At 40.5% G+C, this 25,921-nt stretch overlaps 3 protein-coding genes and 3 pseudogenes across 3 annotated transcripts; 2 read left to right on the forward strand and 4 right to left on the reverse strand.

The window, feature by feature from the left end:
• Window positions 1–4,484: 4,484 nt before the first annotated feature.
• LOC143205473 (histone H4-like) lies at window positions 4,485–4,895 on the reverse strand. The gene has a single exon (XM_076418651.1). It carries the CDS (start codon window positions 4,826–4,828, stop codon window positions 4,517–4,519), a length of 312 nt encoding a protein of 103 aa, XP_076274766.1. The 5' UTR covers window positions 4,829–4,895; the 3' UTR covers window positions 4,485–4,516.
• A 3,099-nt stretch (window positions 4,896–7,994) lies between these two features.
• LOC143205490 (histone H4-like) lies at window positions 7,995–8,296 on the reverse strand (annotated as a pseudogene).
• A 280-nt stretch (window positions 8,297–8,576) lies between these two features.
• LOC143205557 (histone H3-like) lies at window positions 8,577–9,009 on the forward strand (annotated as a pseudogene).
• A 2,005-nt stretch (window positions 9,010–11,014) lies between these two features.
• Window positions 11,015–11,421, reverse strand: LOC143205521 (histone H4-like). The gene has a single exon (XM_076418684.1). It carries the CDS (start codon window positions 11,356–11,358, stop codon window positions 11,047–11,049), a length of 312 nt encoding a protein of 103 aa, XP_076274799.1. The 5' UTR covers window positions 11,359–11,421; the 3' UTR covers window positions 11,015–11,046.
• Window positions 11,422–13,093: 1,672 nt separating this feature from the next.
• On the forward strand, window positions 13,094–20,194 carry LOC143205558 (histone H2A-like; annotated as a pseudogene).
• A 598-nt stretch (window positions 20,195–20,792) lies between these two features.
• On the reverse strand, window positions 20,793–21,199 carry LOC143205520 (histone H4-like). The gene has a single exon (XM_076418683.1). It carries the CDS (start codon window positions 21,134–21,136, stop codon window positions 20,825–20,827), a length of 312 nt encoding a protein of 103 aa, XP_076274798.1. The 5' UTR covers window positions 21,137–21,199; the 3' UTR covers window positions 20,793–20,824.
• Window positions 21,200–25,921: the final 4,722 nt, after the last annotated feature.

The following is a 25,921-nucleotide window of genomic DNA, read 5'->3' on the forward strand; positions in this document are numbered from 1 at the left end:
CACCATTTTAGCGATATTTCACTACCGCTTTTCTGCATATCTAGCAAGGTTGCTTTGATTTGCATTATGTCCTTATTTCGTGTGTTTGCGTGCTCGGTCCACCATATGGACATTCTACTGTCCGTTCGAATGGTGATTAGTCCCGGTAGACTTCTGTCCCATAATAGTTCTATGGCTTTCTGTACTGCCACGAATTCTGCCGCTCTGGAGCTCGATTCGTCTTTTATCCTTAGACTTATCTCTTCTTGGGCGTTTGTTCCTGTCCGAATCACTATTCCTATGCCTGCTTTTCCTTCCTTGGCACTAGCGTCTGTCCATATCTTGGTGTTTCCGACGCTATTTGTCCGATTTTCCCACGGTTCCTCCCATGGCCATGGCAATTTCTTTGGTTCTAATCCTTTTGGCCCATTGGGGTATCCGTATTTTTCAGCAGCTCACCTCTGGATCTCGGCTTCCAGGTATAGGGTATGTGGTTCGATAGGCGCCTGTGATTGCTTAAAGTGCCGTTCTTTGTGCTGCTGCTAGCGCTGTCCTAGCCCTTCCCACCGAGGCCCTGTATCCCCATATTTTTGCGCCGTATAATACTGCGGGATTTATAACCCTGTCGTATATTTGACGCATGACCTCTGGTGCCCTAGGGTTGCTTCTTCTGCGCAGTGTTCCCCAGAGCCGGCACATCACTCTTTTCTGTTTTTTTCCTCAACAGCTGTATGTGTTGTATATACTGCTGTTTCCTGTCAGTTGTCACACCCAGATACTTTATTGTATCTTTGACATGGATGATGTCTTCGCCAAGTTTTACCGTCGGTGGTCTGCTGTTTTTCTTGCTCCAGAAACAGCAAGCCTCAGTCTTTCCCTTGTTCTATTCTGCTCCTGTCCCGTAGGCCCATTTTAGACAATTTTCCCAACAGTTATTCCAGGCGAGGTCTAGCCTGTTTCTAATGATTTTATTGCTGAGGGCAATCACCTGGTCGTCAGCGAAGGCCTGAATTCTCATTCCGCAGTCCCCTACTTCCGATTCAGAGACTTTGCGGAACCAGCTGTTCATGTCTAGCAGCCATAGCGTTGGCCCTAAGCTTGACACTTGCGGACATCCCTTGTCAATTTCCATTGCCACCTGGTTGCTGATGATATTCCTTCCCGTCAAGAAGCTGGCTATTGATCTTGCCATTTTCTTATTTATTCTGCTTCTTCGCAGTTCTTCCAATATTTCTACCTGGGTTGCTCTGTGGAAAGCGTTTCGGAGGTCCAGCGTCACCATTAGAACGTGTTTCCCTTGTTCTTTTTCGGGTGTTGATCCATTTCAGTAGATCACTCACGGCTTGTACGGTTGACCTGTTTTTTCTGAAGCCGTACTGCCTTGAGTCGTGTAGCTCCATTTTCTCCGCCATTGCCTGTAGTCTCTGATGAAGTACTTTGTCTAGTAATTTTCCTAGCGTTGGTAGAAAGCTAATGGGTCGTTCGCCTCCGTCGCTTTTCTTTAACCAGCACAGTTTGGCCGTTTTCCATATCTTAGGAAATTATCCCGCGTTGTAACAGTTCCTGTACGGCGTCAGGAACTCGTGTTTTCTCGAGATCCAGACATTCTTCAGGAGCTCGTTTGGTATGCGGTCTTCCCCTTCTGCCTTTCGTATTCTCATGTTTTCTATGACCGATTCGATTTCTCCTTCGGTTATTTCTTCCTCGCCAGTCTCCGTACCCGGCCATTCCTCGCTCATGACTTCGCGAGTTCGCTCTGTTTCCTCCAGGTCCATTGCTGGGTGGTATTTCTCCACTTTTTGTTTTTCGGCTGCTTCTCTTGCCTACAGTGTTGCGTCTTTAGGCGTTGCTACCACTTCGCCTCTTCTTATGCCCATTCTTCTGATGGCTTCCCAAATACCGTCCCACGAGTTTGTTTCTATCAGGTTGTTAATCGCCTGACTGTCGTGCTCGGTTTTTTTTCTCGTATTATTTTCCGAAACTCTCTCTTCCGTTCGTTGTACTCATTCACTATTTGTTGATTGTCCGTGCTTCTTCTTATTCTCCTCTTCAGTGCAGTTACTGCTCGTTTATGTTCCGCACACTGCCAGTCCCACCATTCATTGCCAATTTTTACCATGATGGTTTTTCGTTTCACCAGTCTTCCTGCTGCCTGTATGGCTTTTTGAAGACTGGCCGCCTGCTCCTCAATCACTTCGTGTGTTACTGCTTGTCCGATATTGGTCTCTATTTCTTCCAGTTTTACCCTGACCAGATCCCAATCGGTGTTGGCGAAATCCCATCTTGCCCTTTTTCTTGGGTTGGTTTTCCCATTTCCGCTCGCCACTCGATATTCGATATATCTGTGTTCGCTTAGTGTTTCCTCGTCACCTTTGATTTTCCATTCTTCCACGTGTATTCTCCTACTCCACGTGAGGTCCATGTGCCCTGTGCCCCTATTACAATCGAAGCTGGGCACCGCGTAGTCTCCTTCTGCGAGTTCTAGGCCGTGGCTGATTGCCCAGTCTAGAAGTTCTTCACCTATTGGAGGGCTTCTAGAGCTTCCCCACAACGTGTGTTTTGCGTTGAAGTCCCTGGCGACTATCCATTTGCCTCGGTATCTGTTTATTCCGGCGGTGAGTTCGTCTTAACTTTTCAGTGCCCTCTCGCCTGGTTCGTCGTAGACGTTTGTGATCAAGACGTCCTCTATTGCGATTGTTGTCACCTTTTTTGTTGACAACTCCTCTATCAGTAGGGACTGGATTTCTTCTCTGGTCCAGATTTGGGTTTTGCTTCCTGTCATCTTTCTCATGAGTTTCCAACCTTCCCATGCCTGTGTCCTCGGCGTTGGTTCCTGGATTAGTACTACCTCCAATCCATCTCTATTAGTATATTGAAATACACATAGGTATGTGAATTAATTTACTTAGAACTGGTATATTTGGTGACTGCTTTGGTACCTTCGCTAACGGCATGCTTAAAAAATTCATCGGGTAACAATAACCTAACGGCGGTTTGGAATTCTCTGCTCGTGACCTGGTCGATCTTTTATTGTAATGGCGAGGCGCGACACTTCGGCGGCTATCCTTTCGAATATATAGTCTACGAAAGAATTTATGATCGACATGGCCTTGGTGGAGATACCCATATCGGGAAGAACCTGCTTTAAAACTTTGTATATGTAAATCGCATAGCTTTCCTTCCTCACACGCTTCTTTTTCTTATCGCTCTTAGAGATATTTTTCTGGACTTTTCCAGCTTTCTTGGCCTTACCTTACCGCTTGTCTTTGGTGGCATTTCGAAATAAAAATCCCGACGTCTCACGTACCTCAAAGAGTACTTAACTAAAAAAATGCCTTTAATTCTAGAACTTATAATAATCGAAGGAACACTTCTAAGCCCCGCCCAGAGCCCAAGTTAGAGTCTGATTGGTCGCGTATGATATATCGAGTTTGGCTGGCGAACAAAATTCCAGGCCGATCTGTAAGAAATTTCCAGTATCGATTTTGATTTAAAGGTGAGCAGTACCTAACAACGATCGAGATTAACATATCCGGACGTGGTAAAGGTGGAAAAGTGAAGGGAAGGGCCATGGAATCGTTCCAATCGCGCAGGATAACAATTTTCTGTCGGTCGTATTCACCGACTTCTAAGGAAAGGAAATTTCCCCGAACGCGAAGGGGCTGGTGCTCCCGTCTACTTAGCTGCCGTAATGGAATATTTGGCGGCCGAAGTTCTCGAGTTGGCAGGAAACGCCGCTAGAGACAACAAGAAAACAAGGATTATCCCTAGGCATTTATAATTGGCCATCAGAAATGACGAAGAACTGAACAAACTCCTCTCCGGTGTTACCATAGCCCAGGGCGGCGTTCTACCAAACATCCAGGTCGTATTGTTACCGAAAAAAGCAGATAGTAAAACCAAATAAGTTACATGAGCCTTAGGGCTTTTGTGTCATACAAAATCCTTTTAAATATCGGTCATTTTCAGGACCACCAAGATAATAAAACAAAAAAAGAAATTTAATATTAAAACTCATATTATAACTTGCTTTTACTAATTATTTAAAATACCCTAATAAACAGTTTAAGTATTTTAAAGATTGTTTTATGGGTGTGAAAGATTTTTCTAGCGGTTCTCCTTTAGTAAAATCAACCGTATTATGACATCGCGCCTTGTATATAATATATGTAATTAAAGATGAATTAGTGGGTCGGTCGATTAAGTATAGAGTTTTGGAATCCAAACCCTCAAATAATTAGGGCCAAACGGCCATCATCGATATCTTTTCTGTTGATCTCTCGATATTGCCCGTTTTATATTGGCCACGTTTACGATACGGAATTACAGCATTAATGCTGTGAATTGTACTTAAATTATTATTATAGATAAAACTATGATGATTGTAATGATTATAAGGTTATACTTAAATCCTAATAGAGCTTCAATTTTTTAAATATTGACAAATTTGAGGTTCTGAAAAGAACCGTTGTTTAATTTTTGTAAAATTAATTTTGAGTGTCACGTTTCACGTTAGTTCGCGAATAAACTATGCGGCTTAACCTCCAAACCCGTATAATGTACGCCCTTGGCGTTTCAAGGTGTATACTACAACCATTGCGGTAACGGTTTTCCTTTTGGCGTGTTCGGTATATGTAACGGTATCTCTGATGACGTCTTCCAAAGACACTTTTATAACACCCCTGGTCTCTTCGTAAATCAGGCCAGATATACGTTTTACGCCGCCTCGTCTAGCCAATCTTCTGATGGCGGGCTTCGTAATACCTCGGATATTATAACGAAGCACTTTACGATGCCGCTTGGCTCCTCCTTTTCCCAAACTTTTACCACCTTTACCTCCGCCGGTCATATTTTATCGAACCTAACACAAAAAAAAATTAAATGATCTCGAATAAGTAGCGCGCCCACAACACGAGTGCTACGGACAACTGTTGTCGATTTCTTTCAATCAGCCCGGTTTTGTAGACTTGGGATTGAGTTCCGCCCACTAGCACAAAACGGACCAATCAGACTAGATAACACGTTATAAAAAGGACTCTCTGATTTTATGACCAAATCAGTTCGAAAGAGGTCGCCGTCATTTGCGTTTGATACTTATTTTCATTATCTCTAATTTAAAAATATGGCTCGTACCAAGCAAACTGCGCGAAGATCAACAGGAGGTAAAGCTCCTAGGAAACAAGCGGCCAGGAAAAGCGCTCCAGCTATCGGTGGCGTTAAAAAATCACATCGCTACCGATCCGTGACGGTCGCTTTGCGGGAGATCCGTCGTTATTAAAAGAGCACCGAATTATTGATTAGGAAATTACCTTTCCAACGATTGGTTCCCGAAATCGCTCAAGACTTCAAGACCGATTTACGTTTTCAAAATTTGGCGGTGATGGCTTTACAAGAGGCCAGCGAAGCTTATTTAGTCAGTCTTTTTGAGGGTACTAATTAATCTGCGATACATGCAAAGCGAGTAACCATCATGTCCAAGGATATTCAGCTAGCCAGACGTATAGAGGCGAACGTGCCTAAACTTTATTTTCTATCATTTATAATACACTAATTATATTCGTATTTTGCAACAGAAAAAAAAGGTTCTTTTCAGACCACCTAAATTTAATTAAAGAAAAAGAAGATATTTCAATTAATATTCTTTTATCCATATTTAAATAAACACTTCACTAAAAGTGTTACAGATTTTTATCTCAGAATTATATTCGACTACATGTTAGTAATTAATAACAGTCGGTGTCGTTATACGCATTGTTTTTAAAAACTAAAGAAGAAATAATGTAGTGACTAATAACCAAAGAATAACAATATACTGCTGATAACAAAATTTGTATTTCAATATTGGATACTACAATATACTGGAATTTTTTAAAGATTTTTTTTTTATTTATCTAAATTGTGGCTCTGAAAAGAACCGTTTTCTCCTTTATGATAATCAAGGCTTATGGTTTACTTAGAACTGGTATATTTAGTGACGGCTTTGGTACCTTCACTAACGGCGTGCTTAGACAATACACCGGGCAGCAATAATCGGACGGCAGTTTGGATTTCTCTGCTTGTGATTGTAGATCTTTTATTGTAAGGAGCGAGACAGGACGCTTCGGCGGCTATCCTTTCGAATATATCGTTCATAATAATCGAAATAATTCATGATCGACATGGCCTTGTTGGAGATACCCGTATCGGGATGAACTTGCTTTAAAATTTTGTAAATGTAGAACGCGTAGCTTTCCTTCCTCTTGCGTTTCTTTTTCTTATCACTTTTGGAGATATTTTTCTGAGCCTTACCGGCCTTTTTGGCCGCTTTACCTCTTGTTTTCGGAGGCATTTGGAAATAAATATTACGATATTAAATGATCCACGAAAAGTAATAGACTAAAATAAATTTCAGAAAACCCTAGAATTTATAATCTCCTTAAATACACTCCTAATCCCCGCCTATTATCTGAGTTAGCCTCTGATTGGTCGCGTATGATATATCGAGTTTGGCTGGCGAACAAAATTCCAGGCCGATCAGTAAGAAATTTCCAGTACCGTTTTTGATTTAAAGGTGAGCAGTATCTAACAACGATCGAGATTAACATGTCCGGACGTGGTAAACGCGGAAAAGTGAAGGGAAAGGCGAAGTCTCGTTTCAATCGTGCGGGATTACAATTTCCTGTCCGTCGTATTTATCGACGTCCAACATTCTGATATGATTTCTTAATTTTCTTATAAAAACGTTCTAATCACGATTCGTTTGACAAAGTTACGTACGTGCGTATGTTTCACTTTCGCGTATTTTAACTGTCTGACGGCCGCTCTCATTTAATGCGTACCCTATATGATATGAGCCGATCGCAGGACTGAACGGTCGAGCGCGAACGACATTCCATATTCCGGCTTCGTCGAAACGTTCATCGAGCTTGGAACCGTTTACTTATTTCTCATATTAAATACATAAATCCTTTAGAATATCATACGATTTATATTCGAGGCGTTAAAAGATAAAACGTAGTAGAAGTAGCAACCTTTGCCAATAAATTCTACGTTGACTATCGTCTTAAAAGCAAGCACAAAATCAAGCGTTGCTCCCGATTCCGTCGAAACTACCAATTTTCATTCGAGTTATAGACTTTCGGTTATAACTATGAAAATATGTCTTTTCAAATCTACGTCTCCCGATATATCGTCTTTTGATATAAATGCAATTCCGTACAGATTTAATGCTATTATTGGAGAAACGTGACATATTATTTCTAATTGATGCGGTACAGATTGTTCGTTGTCCAAAACGAATCTATATCGAAACGTACCGTTGGCGAATTAACTCGAAGGAAACAAAAACATGAAAATTAACCGATCCTATACTAATATACTTCTTTTTAACGGTTTCTTAATACCATCCGAACTTTGGGTTACAATCCAATGTATCGAGTGAGCAACGATATAGAGACTTCTATGAAAATATCGTGTCCAACCCTTCTCTATCGGTACAATGCTCATATATATTATAGTATACTCTGCTTCTTTAGTTGAAATCTGTTTTCATAAATAGTTATCTCTTTAAAACTATCAATTTTTATTACATCAATAAATACATAGACCGCGTAGGTAATACGTAGGCAGAGCGTTTATCTCCATACATACGTGCATAAAACTACCGTCCCCTCTTTGAAATCTTAAGGATTCTCCAAGCTCTTCGACGCGAAGTTTATCTCGGAGTATTTTCTCTCTAAAGGAAAACTATATTAAAGCTTCAACGAAGATTCGGTATTCGATTGTTCACTATCATTTACATTTAATATGAAATCTTATCGTCTATTATAATGCAGTATATTTGTTACTTTGCAAGTAAATCTTGGAATAATGGAGCAAATATTTTATAAAATTTAACATCATCTTAGTCCATATTCGAATAATAAATTTCTTTTTTTAATTGTAGTAAAATTGTGGCTCTGAAAAGGACCGTTGTTTTCTTTAGTTGAATAGATACGTTGTTCTGTTTTAATTGGTCTGTATATATAATACTTTATTTAACCGCAAAATCCATATAGAGTTCGTCCTTGGCGTTTGAGGGCGTATACTACATCCATTGCGATAACGGTTTTCCTTCTGGCGTGTTCGGTATATGTAACGGCATCTCTGATGACGTTTTCCAAAAACACTTTAAAACACCTCTGGTCTCTTCGTAAATCAGACCAGATATACGTTTTACGCCGCCTCGTCTAGCCAATCTTCTGATGGCGGGTTTCGTAATACCTTGGTTATTATCAGGAAGCACTTTACGATGCCGCCTAGCGCCTCCTTTTCCCAAACCTTTACCTCTGCCCGTCATGATTTATTCAATTTAGTATTAAAAAAAATCAAATTTATAATCGAATTTTACGGCGTACACCTGAAATACTACAGATAACTATTTAATTTTCAAACCTTACCATGGGTTTTGTTGAGTTCGAATCGGGTCCCGCCGACAGATGGTAGCCGGACCAATCAGAATATCTTCAGACATTATAAAAAGGGAGATTTCTTTGACACCTTCGATCAGTTTCATAAAGTCTGTTGGCGGTTGCTGTTGTAATTCTTCCTACACGTTTGAAGTCAGACCCGTTTAGACGATGGCTCGTACCAAGCAAACTGCTCGAAAATCAACCTGAGGTAAGGCTTCCGGAAAACAATTGGCTGCTAAAGCAGCCAGGAAAAGCGCTCCCGGTACCGGTGATGTTAAAAAATCGCATCGTTACAGACCCGGTACGGTCGCTCTAAGAGAAATCCGACGCTATCAGAAGAGTACCGAATTATCGATTAGGAAATTGCCTTTCCAACGATTGGTTCGCGAAATCGCTCAGGATTTCAAGACCGATTTGCGGTTCCAAAGTTCGGCAGTGATGGCTTTGCAAGAAGCTAGCGAGGCCTATTTGGTGGGTCTCTTTGAAGACACCAATTTGTGTGCGATCCATGCTAAACGAGTAACCTGTATCATGCCTAAGGACATTCAATTAGCCAGACGTATTAGAGGCGAACGTGCATAAATGCTATGGCTGTCATATATTAAAGTCGTTTTCTGTATTTATATAAAAAACGGTTCTTTTAAGAACCACCAACTTCTGTTAGAAAAAGGAGATTAATATTTTTTCTGTATATATAACGCTTTAGTTATGATATTTGTGAATTGAATTTAGTACATTATTCTCACAAATATATTGTGAATATTGAGAAATCCTTAGTAAATAAGGTGTGAACACCTGCTGGATTGACTTGAAGTTTATATCACGATAAGAAAGTAGTATCACATATACTGTTATTATGCTACCGTAAAGGAACGAATATATAAAATAAATTATTTTTTCTGGGTATTTTAACATTTTTATGAACGATTACTATATTTTAATTTACTTGACATCGTATATATCCTTTCTTCTTAACAGTAGTTTATTTCTTTTTTTCTTCTTTAAACATTTTGGGGCTCTGAAAAGAGCCGTTTTCCCCCCTTCATATTATTATGATCATCAGAACTGGTATATTTAGTGATAGCTTTGGTACCTTCACTAACGGCGGTTTGGATTTCTCTGCTCGTGATGGTCGATTTTTTATTGTAATGGGCGAGGCGCGACGTTTCGACGGCTATCCTTTTGAATATATCGTGCACGAAAGAATTCATAATCGACATGGCCTTGCTGGAAATAGCCGTATCGGGATGAACCTGCTTTAAAACTTTGTATATGTAAATCGCATAGCTTTCCTTCCTCATGCGCTTCTTTTTCTTGTCGGTCTTAGAGATATTTTTCTGGACTTTTCCGGCTTTCTTGGCCGCCTTACCGCTTGTCTTTGGTGGCATTTCGAAATAAAAATCAGGACGTCCCACGTACCTCAAAGAATACTTAACTAAAAAAATGCCTTTTATTCTAGAAATTATAACATTTCAAGGAACACTTCTAAGCCCCGCCCACATCCCGAGTTAGAGTCTGGTTGGTCGCGTATAATATATCGAGTTTCGCTCGCGAACAAAATTCGAGGCTGATCTGTAAAAAATTTCCAGTATCGATTTTGATTTAAAGGTGAGCGGTACCTAACAACGATCGAGATTAACATATCCGGACGTGGTAAAGGTGGAAAAGTGAAGGGAAGGGCCATGGAGTCGTTCCAATCGCGCAGGATTACAATTTTCTGTCGGTCGTATTCACCGACTTCTAAGGAAAGGAAATTACCCCGAACGCGAAGGGGCTGGTGCTCCCGTAATGGAATATTTGGCGGCCGAAGTTCTCGAGTTGGCAGGAAACGCCGCTAGAGACAACAAGAAAACAAGCATTATCCCTAGGCATTTACAATTGGCCATCAGAAATGACGAAGAACTGAACAAACTCCTCTCCGGTGTTACCATAGCCCAGGGCGGCGTTCTACCAAACATCCAGGCCGTATTGTTACCGAAAAAAGCAGATAGTAAAACCAAATAAGTTACATGAGCCTTAGGGCTTTTGTGTCGTACAAAATCCTTTTAACTATCGGTCATTTTCAGGACCACCAAGATAATAAAACAAAAAAAGAAATTTAATATTAAAACTCATATTATAACTTGCTTTTACTAATTATTTAAAATACCCTAATAAACAGTTTAAGTATTTTAAAGATTGATTTATGGGTGTGAAAGATTTTTCTAGCGGTTCTCCTTTAGTAAAATCAACCGTATTATGACATCGCGCCTTGTATATAATATATGTAATTAAAGATGAATTAGTGGGTCGGTCGATTAAGTAAGTATAGAGTTTTGGAATCCAAACCCTCAAATAATTAGGACCAAACGGCCATCATCGATATCTCTTCTGTTAATCTCTCGATATTACCCGTTTTATATTGGCCACGTTTACGATACGGAATTACAGCATTAATGCTGTGAATTGTACTTAAATTATTATTATAGATAAAACTATGATGATTGTAATGATTATAAGGTTATACTTAAATCCTAATAGAGCTTCAATTTTTTAAATATTGACAAATTTGAGGTTCTGAAAAGAACCGTTGTTTAATTTTTGTAAAATTAATTTTGAGTGTCACGTTTCACGTTAGTTCGCGAATAAACTATGCGGCTTAACCTCCAAACCCGTATAATGTACGCCCTTGGCGTTTCAAGGTGTATACTACAACCATTGCGGTAACGGTTTTCCTTTTGGCGTGTTCGGTATATGTAACGGTATCTCTGATGACGTCTTCCAAAGACACTTTTTTAATACCCCTGGTCTCTTCGTAAATCAGGCCAGATATACGTTTTACGCCGCCTCGTCTAGCCAATCTTCTGATGGCGGGCTTCGTAATACCTCGGATATTATAACGAAGCACTTTACGATGCCGCTTGGCTCCTCCTTTTCCCAAACTTTTACCACCTTTACCTCCGCCGGTCATATTTTATCGAACCTAACAAAAAAAAATTAAATGATCTCGAATAAGTAGCGCGCCCACAACACGAGTGCTACGGACAACTGTTGTCGATTTCTTTCAATCAGCCCGGTTTTGTAGACTTGGGATTGAGTTCCGCCCACTAGCACAAAACGGACCAATCAGACTAGATAACACGTTATAAAAAGGACTCTCTGATTTTATGACCAAATCAGTTCGAAAGAGGTCGCCGTCGTTTGCGTTTGATACTTATTTTCATTATCTCTAATTTAAAAATATGCCTCGTACCAAGCAAACTGCGCGAAGATCAACAGGAGGTAAAGCTCCTAGGAAACAAGCGGCCAGGAAAAGCGCTCCAGCTATCGGTGGCGTTAAAAAACCACATCGCTACCGACCCGTGACGGTCGCTTTGCGGGAGATTAGTCGTTATTAAAAGAGCACCGAATTATTGATTAGGAAATTACCTTTCCAACGATTGGTTCCCGAAATCGCTCAAGACTTCAAGACCGATTTACGTTTTCAAAATTCGGCGGTGATGGCTTTACAAGAGGCCAGCGAAGCTTATTTAGTCAGTCTTTTTGAGGGTACTAATTAATCTGCGATATATGCAAAGCGAGTAACCATCATGTCCAAGGATATTCAGCTAGCCAGACGTATAGAGGCGAACGTGCCTAAACTTTATTTTCTATCATTTATAATACACTAATTATATTCGTATTTTGAAACAGAAAAAAAACGGTTCTTTTCAGACCACCTAAATTTAATTAAAGAAAAAGAAGATATTTCAATTAATATTCTTTTATCCATATTTAAATAAACACTTCACTAGAAGTGTTACAGATTTTTATCTCAGAATTATATTCGACTACATGTTAGTAATTAATAACAGTCGGTGTGGTTATACGCATTGTTTTTAAAAACTAAAGAAAAAATAATGTAAGGACTAATAACCAAAGAATAACAATATATTGCTGATAGCAAAATTTGTATTTCAATATTGGATACTACAATATACTGGAATTTTTTAAAGATTATTTCTTTTTTTATTTATCTAAATTGGGGCTCTGAAAATAACCGTTTTCTCCTTTATGATATTCAAGGCTTATGGTTTACTTAGAACTGGTATATTTAGTGACGGCTTTGGTACCTTCACTAACGGCGTGCTTAGCCAATTCACCGGGCAGCAATAATCGGACGGCAGTTTGGATCTCTCTGCTTGTGATTTTAGATCTTTTATTGTAAGGAGCGCGATGGGACGCTTCGGCGGCTATACTTTCGAATATATCGTTCATAATAATCGAAATAATTCATGATCGACATGGCCTTGTTGGAGATACCCGTATCGGGATGAACTTGCTTTAAAATTTTGTAAATGTAGATCGCGTAGCTTTCCTTCCTCTTGCGTTTCTTTTTCTTATCACTTTTGGAGATATTTTTCTGAGCCTTACCGGCCTTTTTGGCCGCTTTACCTCTTGTTTTCGGAGGCATTTGGAAATAAATATTACGATATTAAATGTTCCACGAAAAGTAATAGACTAAAATAAATTTCAGGAAACCCTAGAATTTATAATCTCCTTAAATACACTCCTAAGCCCCGCCTATTATCTGAGTTAGCCTCTCATTGGTCGCGTACGAGATCATACGTTCGGCTTACGAATAAAATTCGTTGCTAGTATGTTGGCGGTTTTAATACCGATTTTAATTCTAAGGGGAGCGAGTTCTAGAAGCAATCGATAGTGAAATGTCCTGACGTGGTAAAGGCGGAAAAGTGAAGGGAAAGGCGAAGCCTCGTTCTAACCGAGCGGGATTAGTATTCCCTGTCGATCGTATTCACAGACTTTTAAGGAAAGGAAATTATGCCGAACGCGCAGCGGCCGGTGCTCTCGTCTACTTAGCTGCCGTAATGGAATATCTGGCAGCCGAGGTTCTCGAATTAGCAGGTAACCCCGCTACAGATAACAAGAAAACCAGGATTATCCCTAGGCATTTGCAAATGGCCATCAGAAACGACGAAGAACTGAACAAACTCCTATCCGGTGTTAGTATAGCCCAGGGCGGTGTTCTGCCAAATATCTGTATTGTTACCTAAAAAGACAGATAGCAAAACTAACTAAAACGAATGTAACCTATATTATCATCAAATATCGGTCCTTTTCAAGACCATCAAAAGAGTTGAAAAAGAGAATAATATTCTTATTTACCTTTTATTTAAAATAGAGGCTACACTTAATCGAACACTTCTGTCGGAATCAGGAGAGAAGGAATGTTACACTTTTATTTTTCGTTTTAGGGTTTGGCAGGGATCCATGTGAAAATATCGGCCCTTTGGTAAAAGGTCTTGTTCTTCGAAATCACAGGATCGGAGCAAAATATATATAAAATATATGGGAGTAATTAGCAGGATGAAACGCTTTCGTAAATAACTGTTCCCTTTAATGTACGTCGAGATTTCGGTGCTGATTCCCTTCCTGGGTACGAGGTGTTTAGGCCTGATACCCGTTCTATCTCGTTATTCCGCTCTTCGCCGACAGAGTCAGTGCATAACATAAATCGTAAAAAAGTAGGAAGAGCCGTTGCACAGCAATTTAAGTAGGGACAGTGGGAATCTCGTTCGGGCATACGCTGCGGTTATTAAGGCAGTCGTACTTAGACCCGCGGCTAACTTAGTTAGAAGGCAAGGGCACTTGCATACCAATTTAAATAGGGACAGAGATGAAGGTGGCCTATAAATGTGCCCTTTTACCTTTCGTTTTCAGGCGGCCTAGTGACAATTTAAGGATAAACCTGCGTAATATCCTTGCGATAACACTACCGCAGGAATTTAGCATGCACGACATATTTGTATTTCCTCTAGACTAAATTAGTGACTAGTGTCACTAATGCTAAAACCATAATGTAATATGTCGTGCCTCCCCTGCTTACATATTACTGTGCTATTGCGCCAACTCATCATTTGGTGACAAATTGTCAGGATTGCACACAAGACCGTTAGACATAGGTACACTTGAATTTTGTTGATCGCTCAGCAGTTCTGTCTGGAGTCTGTTGGTGAAAGGCACAAATGAGTGCTGATATGTATATTGATGCTGAATTGGTGGGGTCGCCAAAATGCTGATATTGGCGATTTGAAGCTTCTTCCGCTTCCTGCGCCTGTTCTGAAACAAGACGTTGATACGCAGTACAGACACATTTAAACGTCGTCCTAAATTTGCCTTTTTAGTATTCCCTATTTAGAGATCATTTTGAACTCTTCTAAATATTGTAGTTGGTGCTTGGTAAAATGTATCCCTCTCTTTCGTTTGTCCTGGCCATGAGAATCGACAGAATCAGATGAGCTTAGAACGGCAAACTTCACTAACGACTTCTACTATCGACACTACAATGGGTACTAAATGTAAACCTTTAGAATACAGGTCTATATATGTTATAAGGGCTACAAAGCAGGTGTATTCGTACCGCACTTTAGCTCCGCCTCTTTATATCAATAATAATGTTTTAATTTGATTTGATTTTAATGTATTAATTAAATTTGCTTTAGTAACAACTTGTGTTAATTATGTTTTATTCTACTGTGTAGGAATATATTCGACCAAAATAATAATTGTAGCTGGTGCTTCGAAAAATATAACGTTGCTGTTTCGTTTGTCCTAGTCATTAGAGTCTACAGAAGCAGATGAGCTTGGAACGGTAACGTCTTCCACTTTACAATGGAAGACGTGAAATTCCCTAATATCGAAATCCGTCTCAGTCATTTTGGTAAACTTCATTAACGACTTATACTATTGACACTACAATGGGTAATAAATACACCCCACGTTTAACGATTCGGCCTATTGTATACCGGACGGCGACATTTCCGGAATAGAGGGTGTGCCGCAAATACACCCCACATATAACGGTCCAGCCTATTGTAAACCGGAAGACGACTCCGGGGATAGAGCGCCTGTCGCAAATAGGCCGCACGTTTAACGGTGCGGCCTATTGTATAAGGGATGACGACCCATCGGTGATAGAGGACGTGCCGCAATAACGCCCCACGTTTAAATGTTCTGCCTATTGTATAACGGATGACGAAACTTCGAAAATCGAGTACGTGACGCAAATATGCCCCACGTTTAACTATTTTACCTATTGTCTACGGGATGACGACACATCGGCGATAGAGGAGGTGCCGCAAATTCGCCGCACGTTTAACAGTGCGGCTTATTGTATAAGGGATGACGACACTTCGGGGACCGAAGACGTGACGCAAATACGCCCCACGTTTGTATATAGAGGGATAGAGGGCTTGCCCCAAATACGCCCCAGGTTTAACGTTATTAATTATATTTCCTATAATCCTAAACGCGATGACCATATTTAACTTCGACAAGAGGCTGCTATTGCCCTTAGGAAAAATAAATTAATTAGCATATAGCCATAAACGTAATAAAAATTAATACACATATTTTCGAAGTCACTCTTGGAATACTTTACCTTATTTTTAAATAACAATCTCGGGCTGTACCATATTTTACAAAACTTATTCCATATTATTAGTAAAATGATTATTTTAACGATACTTACAGATATAGTTACGATATAACAGATTATAATGACATAATATAATTCAATACAATTAATAACTACAATATATATTTCTCAAAATTCTGTTGTTATAAAATGTCAGCTACTGTTTAACATTTAATTTTTTTAAATTTATATTAAATTGTGGTTCTGAAAAGAACCGATTTTGCAGGTAAGTAGTATATTTTGAAATGTAGACCATTTGTCTATGGCTCTGGTGCTTGTTAAAGCTCTGAGCTGGTCTTTCTGTTCTGGTTCTGGTGCTGATCCATCCGTGGTTTTTCAGTCCTATTTCTTCGTTTGCAGTGGCTTCTCTCGCGAGTCTGTCTGCGGTTATCATTTCCTCCGTTGTCATTCTCCGGCACCATTTTAGCGATATTTCACTACCGCTTTTCTGCAAATCTAGCAAGGTTGCTTTGATTTGAATTATGTCCTTATTTCGTGTGTTTGCGTGCTCAGCCCACCATATGGACATTCTACTGTCCGTTCGAATGGTGATTGGTCCCGGTAGACTTCTGTCCCGTACCAGTTCTATGGCTTTCTGTACTGCCACGAATTCTGCCGCTCTGGAGCTCGATTCGTCTTTTATCCTTCGACTTATCTCCTCTTGGGCGTTTGTTCCTGTCCGAATCACTATTCCTATGCCTGCTTTTCCTTCCTTGGCACTAGCGTCTGTTCATATCTTGGTGTTTCCGACACTATTTGTCCGATTTTCCCACGGTTCCTCCCATGGCCATGGCAATTTCTTTGGTTCTAATCCTTTTGGCCCATTGGGGTATCCGTATTTTTCAGCAGCTCACCCCTGGATCTCGGCTTCCAGGTATAGGGTTGGTGTTCCAGCTATTACCTGCAGAGCATCATCCTATGTGGTTCGATATGCGCCTGTGATTGCTTACAGTGCCGTTCTTTGTGCTGCTGCTAGCGCTGTCCTAGCCCTTCCCACCGAGGCCCTGTATCCCCATATTTCTGCGCCGTATAATACTGCGGGATTTATAACCCTGTCGTATATTTGACGCGTGACCTCTGGTGCCCTAGGGTTGCTTCTTCTGCGCAGTGTTCCCCAGAGTCGGCACATCACTGTTTTCTGTTTTTTTTCCTCAACAGCTGTATGTGTTGTATATACTGCTGTTTCCTGTCAGTTGTCACACCCAGATACTTTACTGTATCTTTGACATGGATGATGTCTTCGCCAAGTTTGACCGTCGGTGGTCTGCTGTTTTTCTTGCTCCAGAAACAGCAAGCCTCAGTTTTTTCCTTGTTCTATTCTGCTCCTGCTCCGTAGGTGCATTTCTTGGCAATTCTACCAACAGTTGTTCCAGGCAAGGTCCAGCCTGTTTCTGATGTATTTATTGCTGAGAGCAATCACCTGGTCGTCCGCGAATGCCTGAATTCTCATTCCGCAGTCCCCTATTTCCGATTCAGAGACTTTGCGGAACCAGCTGTTCATGCCCAGCAGCCATAGCGTTGGTCCTAAGCTCGACACTTGCGGACATCCCTTGTCAATTTCCATTGCCACCTGGTTGGTGATGATATTGTTTCCCGTCAAGAAGCTGGCTATTGATCTTGCCATTTTCTTATTTATTCTGCTTCTTCGCAGTTCTTCCAATATTTCTACCTGGGTTGCTCTGTGGAAAGCGCTTCGGAGGTCCAGCGTCACAATTAGAACGTGTTTCCCTTGTTCTTTTTCGGGTGTTGATCCATTTCAGTAGATCACTCACGGCTTGTACGGTTGACCTGTTTTTTCTGAAGCCGTACTGCCTTGAGTCGTGTAGCTCCATTTTCTCCGCCATTGCCTGTAGTCTCTGATTAAGTACTTTGTCTAGTACTTTTCCTAGCGTTGGTAGAAAGCTGATGGGTCGTTCGCCTCCGTCGCTTTTCTTTAACCAGCACAGTTTGGCCGTTTTCCATATCTTAGGAAAGTATCCCGCGTTGTAACAGTTCCTGTATAGCGTCAGGAACTCGTGTTTTCTCGAGATCCAGACATTCTTCAGGAGCTCGTTTGGTATGCGGTTTTCCCCTTCTGCCTTTCGTATTCTCATGTTCTCTATGACCGATTCGATTTCTCCTTCGGTTATTTCTTCCTCGCCAGTCTCCGTACCCGGCCATTCCTCGCTCATGACTTCGCGAGTTCGCTCTGTTTCCTCCAGGTCCATTGCTGGGTGGTATTTCTCCACTCTTTGTTTTTCGGCTGCTTCTCTTGCCTACAATGTTGCGTCTTTAGGCGTTGCTACCACTTCGCCTCTTCTTATGCCCATTCTTCTGATGGCTTCCCAAATACCGTCCCACGAGTTTGTTTCTATCAGGTTGTTAATCGCCTGACTGTCGTGCTCGGTTTTCTTTTCTCGTATTATTTTCCGAAACTCTCTCTTCCGTTCGTTGTACTCATTCACTATTTGTTGATTGTCCGTGCTTCTTCTTATTCTCCTCTTCAGTGCAGTTACTGCTCGTTTATGTTCCGCACACTGCCCGTCCCACCATTGCATTGCCAATTTTTACCATGATGGTTTTTCATTTTACCAGTCTTCCTGCTGCCTATATGGCTTTTTGAAGACTGGCCGCCTGCTCCTCAATCACTTCGTGTGTTACTGCTTTGCCGATATTGGTCTCTATTTCTTCCAGTTTCACCCTGACCAGATCCCAATCGGTGCTGGCGAAATCCCATCTTGCCCTTTTTCTTGGGTTGGTGTTCCCATTTCCGCTCGCCACTCGATATATCTGTGTTCGCTTAGTGTTTCCTCGTCACCTTTGATTTTCCATTCTTCCACGTGTATTCTCCTACTCCACGTGAGGTCCATGTGCCCTGTGCCCCTATTACAATCGAAGCTGGGCACCGCGTAGTCTCCTTCTGCGAGCTCTAGGCCGTGGCTGATTGCCCAGTCTAGAAGTTCTTCACCTCTTGGAGGGCTTCTAGAGCTTCCCCACAACGTGTGTTTTGCGTTGAAGTCCCCGGCGACTATCCATTTGCCTCGGTATCTGTTTATTCCGGCGGTGAGTTCGTCTTAACTTTTCAGTGCCCTCTCGCCTGGTTGGTTCCTCGTAGACGTTTGTGATCAAGACGTCCTCTATTGCGATTGTTGTCACCTTTTTTGTTGACAACTCCTCTATCAGTAGGGACTGGATTTCTTCTCTGGTCCAGATTTGGGTTTTGCTTCCCGTCATCTTTCTCATGAGTTTCCCATGCCTGTGTCCTCGGCGTTGGTTCCTGGATTAGTACTACCTCCAATCCATCTCTATTAGTATATTGAAATACACATAGGTATGTGAATTAATTTACTTAGAACTGGTATATTTGGTGACTGCTTTGGTACCTTCGCTAACGGCATGCTTAGAAAATTCATCGGGTAACAATAACCTAACGGCGGTTTGGAATTCTCTGCTCGTGACCTGGTCGATCTTTTATTGTAATGGCGAGGCGCGACACTTCGGCGGCTATCCTTTCGAATATATAGTCTACGAAAGAATTTATGATCGACATGGCCTTGGTGGAGATACCCATATCGGGAAGAACCTGCTTTAAAACTTTGTATATGTAAATCGCATAGCTTTCCTTCCTCACACGCTTCTTTTTCTTATCGCTCTTAGAGATATTTTTCTGGGCTTTTCCAGCTTTCTTGGCCTTACCTTACCGTTTGTCTTCGGTGGCATTTCGAAATAAAAATCCCGACGTCTCACGTACCTCAAAGAGTACTTAACTAAAAAAATGCCTTTAATTCTAGAACTTATAATAATCGAAGGAACACTTCTAAGCCCCGCCCAGAGCCCAAGTTAGAGTCTGATTGGTCGCGTATGATATATCGAGTTTGGCTGGCGAACAAAATTCCAGGCCGATCTGTAAGAAATTTCCAGTATCGATTTTGATTTAAAGGTGAGCGGTACCTAACAACGATCGAGATTAACATATCCGGACGTGGTAAAGGTGGAAAAGTGAAGGGAAGGGCCATGGAATCGTTCCAATCGCGCAGGATAACAATTTTCTGTCGGTCGTATTCACCGACTTCTAAGGAAAGGAAATTTCCCCGAACGCGAAGGGGCTGGTGCTCCCGTCTACTTAGCTGCCGTAATGGAATATTTGGCGGCCGAAGTTCTCGAGTTGGCAGGAAACGCCGCTAGAGACAACAAGAAAACAAGGATTATCCCTAGGCATTTATAATTGGCCATCAGAAATGACGAAGAACTGAACAAACTCCTCTCCGGTGTTACCATAGCCCAGGGCGGCGTTCTACCAAACATCCAGGCCGTATTGTTACCGAAAAAAGCAGATAGTAAAACCAAATAAGTTACATGAGCCTTAGGGCTTTTGTGTCATACAAAATCCTTTTAAATATCGGTCCTTTTCAGGACCACCAAGATAATAAAACAAAAAAAGAAATTTAATATTAAAACTCATATTATAACTTGCTTTTACTAATTATTTAAAATACCCTAATAAACAGTTTAAGTATTTTAAAGATTGTTTTATGGGTGTGAAAGATTTTTCTAGCGGTTCTCCTTTAGTAAAATCAACCGTATTATGACATCGCGCCTTGTATATAATATATGTAATTAAAGATGAATTAGTGGGTCGGTCGATTAAGTATAGAGTTTTGGAATCCAAACCCTCAAATAATTAGGGCCAAACGGCCATCATCGATATCTTTTCTGTTGATCTCTCGATATTGCCCGTTTTATATTGGCCACGTTTACGATACGGAATTACAGCATTAATGCTGTGAATTGTACTTAAATTATTATTATAGATAAAACTATGATGATTGTAATGATTATAAGGTTATACTTAAATCCTAATAGAGCTTCAATTTTTTAAATATTGACAAATTTGAGGTTCTGAAAAGAACCGTTGTTTAATTTTTGTAAAATTAATTTTGAGTGTCACGTTTCACGTTAGTTCGCGAATAAACTATGCGGCTTAACCTCCAAACCCGTATAATGTACGCCCTTGGCGTTTCAAGGTGTATACTACAACCATTGCGGTAACGGTTTTCCTTTTGGCGTGTTCGGTATATGTAACGGTATCTCTGATGACGTCTTCCAAAGACACTTTTTTAATACCCCTGGTCTCTTCGTAAATCAGGCCAGATATACGTTTTACGCCGCCTCGTCTAGCCAATCTTCTGATGGCGGGCTTCGTAATACCTCGGATATTATAACGAAGCACTTTACGATGCCGCTTGGCTCCTCCTTTTCCCAAACTTTTACCACCTTTACCTCCGCCGGTCATATTTTATCGAACCTAACAAAAAAAAATTAAATGATCTCGAATAAGTAGCGCGCCCACAACACGAGTGCTACGGACAACTGTTGTCGATTTCTTTCAATCAGCCCGGTTTTGTAGACTTGGGATTGAGTTCCGCCCACTAGCACAAAACGGACCAATCAGACTAGATAACACGTTATAAAAAGGACTCTCTGATTTTATGACCAAATCAGTTCGAAAGAGGTCGCCGTCGTTTGCGTTTGATACTTATTTTCATTATCTCTAATTTAAAAATATGCCTCGTACCAAGCAAACTGCGCGAAGATCAACAGGAGGTAAAGCTCCTAGGAAACAAGCGGCCAGGAAAAGCGCTCCAGCTATCGGTGGCGTTAAAAAACCACATCGCTACCGACCCGTGACGGTCGCTTTGCGGGAGATTCGTCGTTATTAAAAGAGCACCGAATTATTGATTAGGAAATTACCTTTCCAACGATTGGTTCCCGAAATCGCTCAAGACTTCAAGACCGATTTACGTTTTCAAAATTTGGCGGTGATGGCTTTACAAGAGGCCAGCGAAGCTTATTTAGTCAGTCTTTTTGAGGGTACTAATTAATCTGCGATACATGCAAAGCGAGTAACCATCATGTCCAAGGATATTCAGCTAGCCAGACGTATAGAGGCGAACGTGCCTAAACTTTATTTTCTATCATTTATAATACACTAATTATATTCGTATTTTGAAACAGAAAAAAAACTGTTCTTTTCAGACCACCTAAATTTAATTAAAGAAAAAGAAGATATTTCAATTAATATTCTTTTATCCATATTTAAATAAACACTTCACTAGAAGTGTTACAGATTTTTATCTCAGAATTATATTCGACTACATGTTAGTAATTAATAACAGTCGGTGTGGTTATACGCATTGTTTTTAAAAACTAAAGAAAAAATAATGTAAGGACTAATAACCAAAGAATAACAATATATTGCTGATAGCAAAATTTGTATTTCAATATTGGATACTACAATATACTGGAATTTTTTAAAGATTATTTCTTTTTTTATTTATCTAAATTGGGGCTCTGAAAAGAACCGTTTTCTCCTTTATGATTTTCAAGGCTTATGGTTTACTTAGAACTGGTATATTTAGTGACGGCTTTGGTACCTTCACTAACGGCGTGCTTAGCCAATTCACCGGGCAGCAATAATCGGACGGCAGTTTGGATCTCTCTGCTTGTGATTTTAGATCTTTTATTGTAAGGAGCGCGATGGGACGCTTCGGCGGCTATACTTTCGAATATATCGTTCATAATAATCGAAATAATTCATGATCGACATGGCCTTGTTGGAGATACCCGTATCGGGATGAACTTGCTTTAAAATTTTGTAAATGTAGAACGCGCAGCTTTCCTTCCTCTTGCGTTTCTTTTTCTTATCACTTTTGGAGATATTTTTCTGAGCCTTACCGGCCTTTTTGGCCGCTTTACCTCTTGTTTTCGGAGGCATTTGGAAATAAATATTACGATATTAAATGATCCACGAAAAGTAATAGACTAAAATAAATTTCAGAAAACCCTAGAATTTATAATCTCCTTAAATACACTCCTAAGCCCCGCCTATTATCTGAGTTAGCCTCTCATTGGTCGCGTACGAGATCATACGTTCGGCTTACGAATAAAATTCGTTGCTAGTATGTTGGCGGTTTTAATACCGATTTTAATTCTAAGGGGAGCGAGTTCTAGAAGCAATCGATAGTGAAATGTCCTGACGTGGTAAAAGCGGAAAAGTGAAGGGAAAGGCGAAGCCTCGTTCTAACCGAGCGGGATTAATATTCCCTGTCGATCGTATTCACAGACTTTTAAGGAAAGGAAATTATGCCAAACGCGCAGCGGCCGGTGCTCTCGTCTACTTAGCTGCCGTAATGGAATATCTGGCAGCCGAGGTTCTCGAATTAGCAGGCAACCCCGCTAGAGATAACAAGAAAACCAGGATTATCCCTAGGCATTTGCAAATGGCCATCAGAAACGACGAAGAACTGAACAAACTCCTATCCGGTGTTAGTCTAGCCCAGGGCGGTGTTCTGCCAAATATCCAAGCTGTATTGTTACCTAAAAAGACAGATAGCAAAACTAAATAAAACGAATGTAACCTATTTTATCATCAAATATCGGTCTTTTTCAAGACCACCAAAAGAGTTGAAAAAGAGAATATTATTCTTATTTACCTTTTATTTAAAATAGAGGCTACACTTAATCGAACACTTTTGTCGGAATCAGGAGAGAAGGAATGTTACACTTTTATTTTTCGTTTTAGGGTTTGGCAGGGATCCATGTGAAAATATCGGCCCTTTGGTAAAAGGTCTTGTTCTTCGAAATCACAGGATCGGAGCAAAATATATATAAAATATATGGGAGTAATTAGCAGGATGAAACGCTTTCGTAAATAACTGTTCCCTTTAATGTACGTCGAGATTTCGGTGCTGATTCCCTTCCTGGGTACGAGGTGTTTAGGCCTGATACCCGTTCTATCTCGTTATTCCGCTCTTCGCCGACAGAGTCAGTGCATAACATAAATCGTAAAAAAGTAGGAAGAGCCGTTGCACAGCAATTTAAGTAGGGACAGTGGGAATCTCGTTCGGGCATACGCTGCGGTTATTAAGGCAGTCGTACTTAGACCCGCGGCTAACTTAGTTAGAAGGCAAGGGCACTTGCATACCAATTTAAATAGGGACAGAGATGAAGGTGGCCTATAAATGTGCCCTTTTACCTTTCGTTTTCAGGCGGCCTAGTGACAATTTAAGGATAAACCTGCGTAATATCCTTGCGATAACACTACCGCAGGAATTTAGCATGCACGACATATTTGTATTTCCTCTAGACTAAATTAGTGACTAGTGTCACTAATGCTAAAACCATGATGTAATATGTCGTGCCTCCCCTGCTTACATATTACTGTGCTATTGCGCCAACTCATCATTTGGTGACAAATTGTCAGGATTGCACACAAGACCGTTAGACACAGGTACACTTGAATTTTGTTGATCGCTCAGCAGTTCTGTCTGGAGTCTGTTGGTGAAAGGCACAAATGAGTGCTGATATGTATATTGATGCTGAATTGGTGGGGTCGCCAAAATGCTGATATTGGCGATTTGAAGCTTCTTCCGCTTCCTGCGCCTGTTCGGAAACAAGACCTTGATACGCAGTACAGACACATTTAAACGTCGTCCTAAATTTGCCTTTTTAGTATTCCCTATTTAGAGATCATTTTGAACTCTTCTAAATATTGTAGTTGGTGCTTGGTAAAATGTATCCCTCTCTTTCGTTTGTCCTGGCCATGAGAATCGACAGAATCAGATGAGCTTAGAACGGCAAACTTCACTAACGACTTCTACTATCGACACTACAATGGGTACTAAATGTAAACCTTTAGAATACAGGTCTATATATGTTATAAGGGCTACAAAGCAGGTGTATTCGTACCGCACTTTAGCTCCGCCTCTTTATATCAATAATAATGTTTTAATTTGATTTGATTTTAATGTATTAATTAAATTTGCTTTAGTAACAACTTGTGTTAATTATGTTTTATTCTACTGTGTAGGAATATATTCGACCAAAATAATAATTGTAGCTGGTGCTTCGAAAAATATAACGTTGCTGTTTCGTTTGTCCTAGTCATTAGAGTCTACAGAAGCAGATGAGCTTGGAACGGTAACGTCTTCCACTTTACAATGGAAGACGTGAAATTCCCTAATATCGAAATCCGTCTCAGTCATTTTGGTAAACTTCGTTAACGACTTATACTATTGACACTACAATGGGTAATAAATACACCCCACGTTTAACGATTCGGCCTATTGTATACCGGACGGCGACATTTCCGGAATAGAGGGTGTGCCGCAAATACACCCCACATATAACGGTCCAGCCTATTGTAAACCGGAAGACGACCCTCCGGGGATAGAGCGCCTGTCGCAAATAAGCCGCACGTTTAACGGTGCGGCCTATTGTATAAGGGATGACGACCCATCGGTGATAGAGGACGTGCCGCAATAACGCCCCACGTTTAAATGTTCTGCCTATTGTATAACGGATGACGAAACTTCGAAAATCGAGTACGTGACGCAAATATGCCCCACGTTTAACTATTTTACCTATTGTCTACGGGATGACGACACATCGGCGATAGAGGAGGTGCCGCAAATACGCCGCACGTTTAACAGTGCGGCTTATTGTATAAGGGATGACGACACTTCGGGGATCGAAGACGTGACGCAAATACGCCCCACGTTTAACCCTTTTGCCTATTGTATATAGAGGGATAGAGGGCTTGCCCCAAATACGCCCCAGGTTTAACGTTATTAATTATATTTCCTATAATCCTAAACGCGATGACCATATTTAACTTCGACAAGAGGCTGCTATTGCCCTTAGGAAAAATAAATTAATTAGCATATAGCCATAAACGTAATAAAAATTAATACACATATTTTCGAAGTCACTCTTGGAATACTTTACCTTATTTTTAAATAACAATCTCGGGCTGTACCATATTTTACAAAACTTATTCCATATTATTAGTAAAATGATTATTTTAACGATACTTACAGATATAGTTACGATATAACAGATTATAATGACATAATATAATTCAATACAATTAATAACTACAATATATATTTCTCAAAATTCTGTTGTTATAAAATGTCAGCTACTGTTTAACATTTAATTTTTTTAAATTTATATTAAATTGTGGTTCTGAAAAGAACCGATTTTGCAGGTAAGTAGTATATTTTGAAATGTAGACCAT

The sequence above is a fragment of the Rhynchophorus ferrugineus genome, unplaced genomic scaffold (genome assembly GCF_030347505.1).
Source record: "Rhynchophorus ferrugineus isolate W39M unplaced genomic scaffold, kcgeb_rfMv2 rfM12, whole genome shotgun sequence".
Classification (NCBI taxonomy): Eukaryota; Metazoa; Arthropoda; class Insecta; order Coleoptera; family Curculionidae; genus Rhynchophorus; species Rhynchophorus ferrugineus.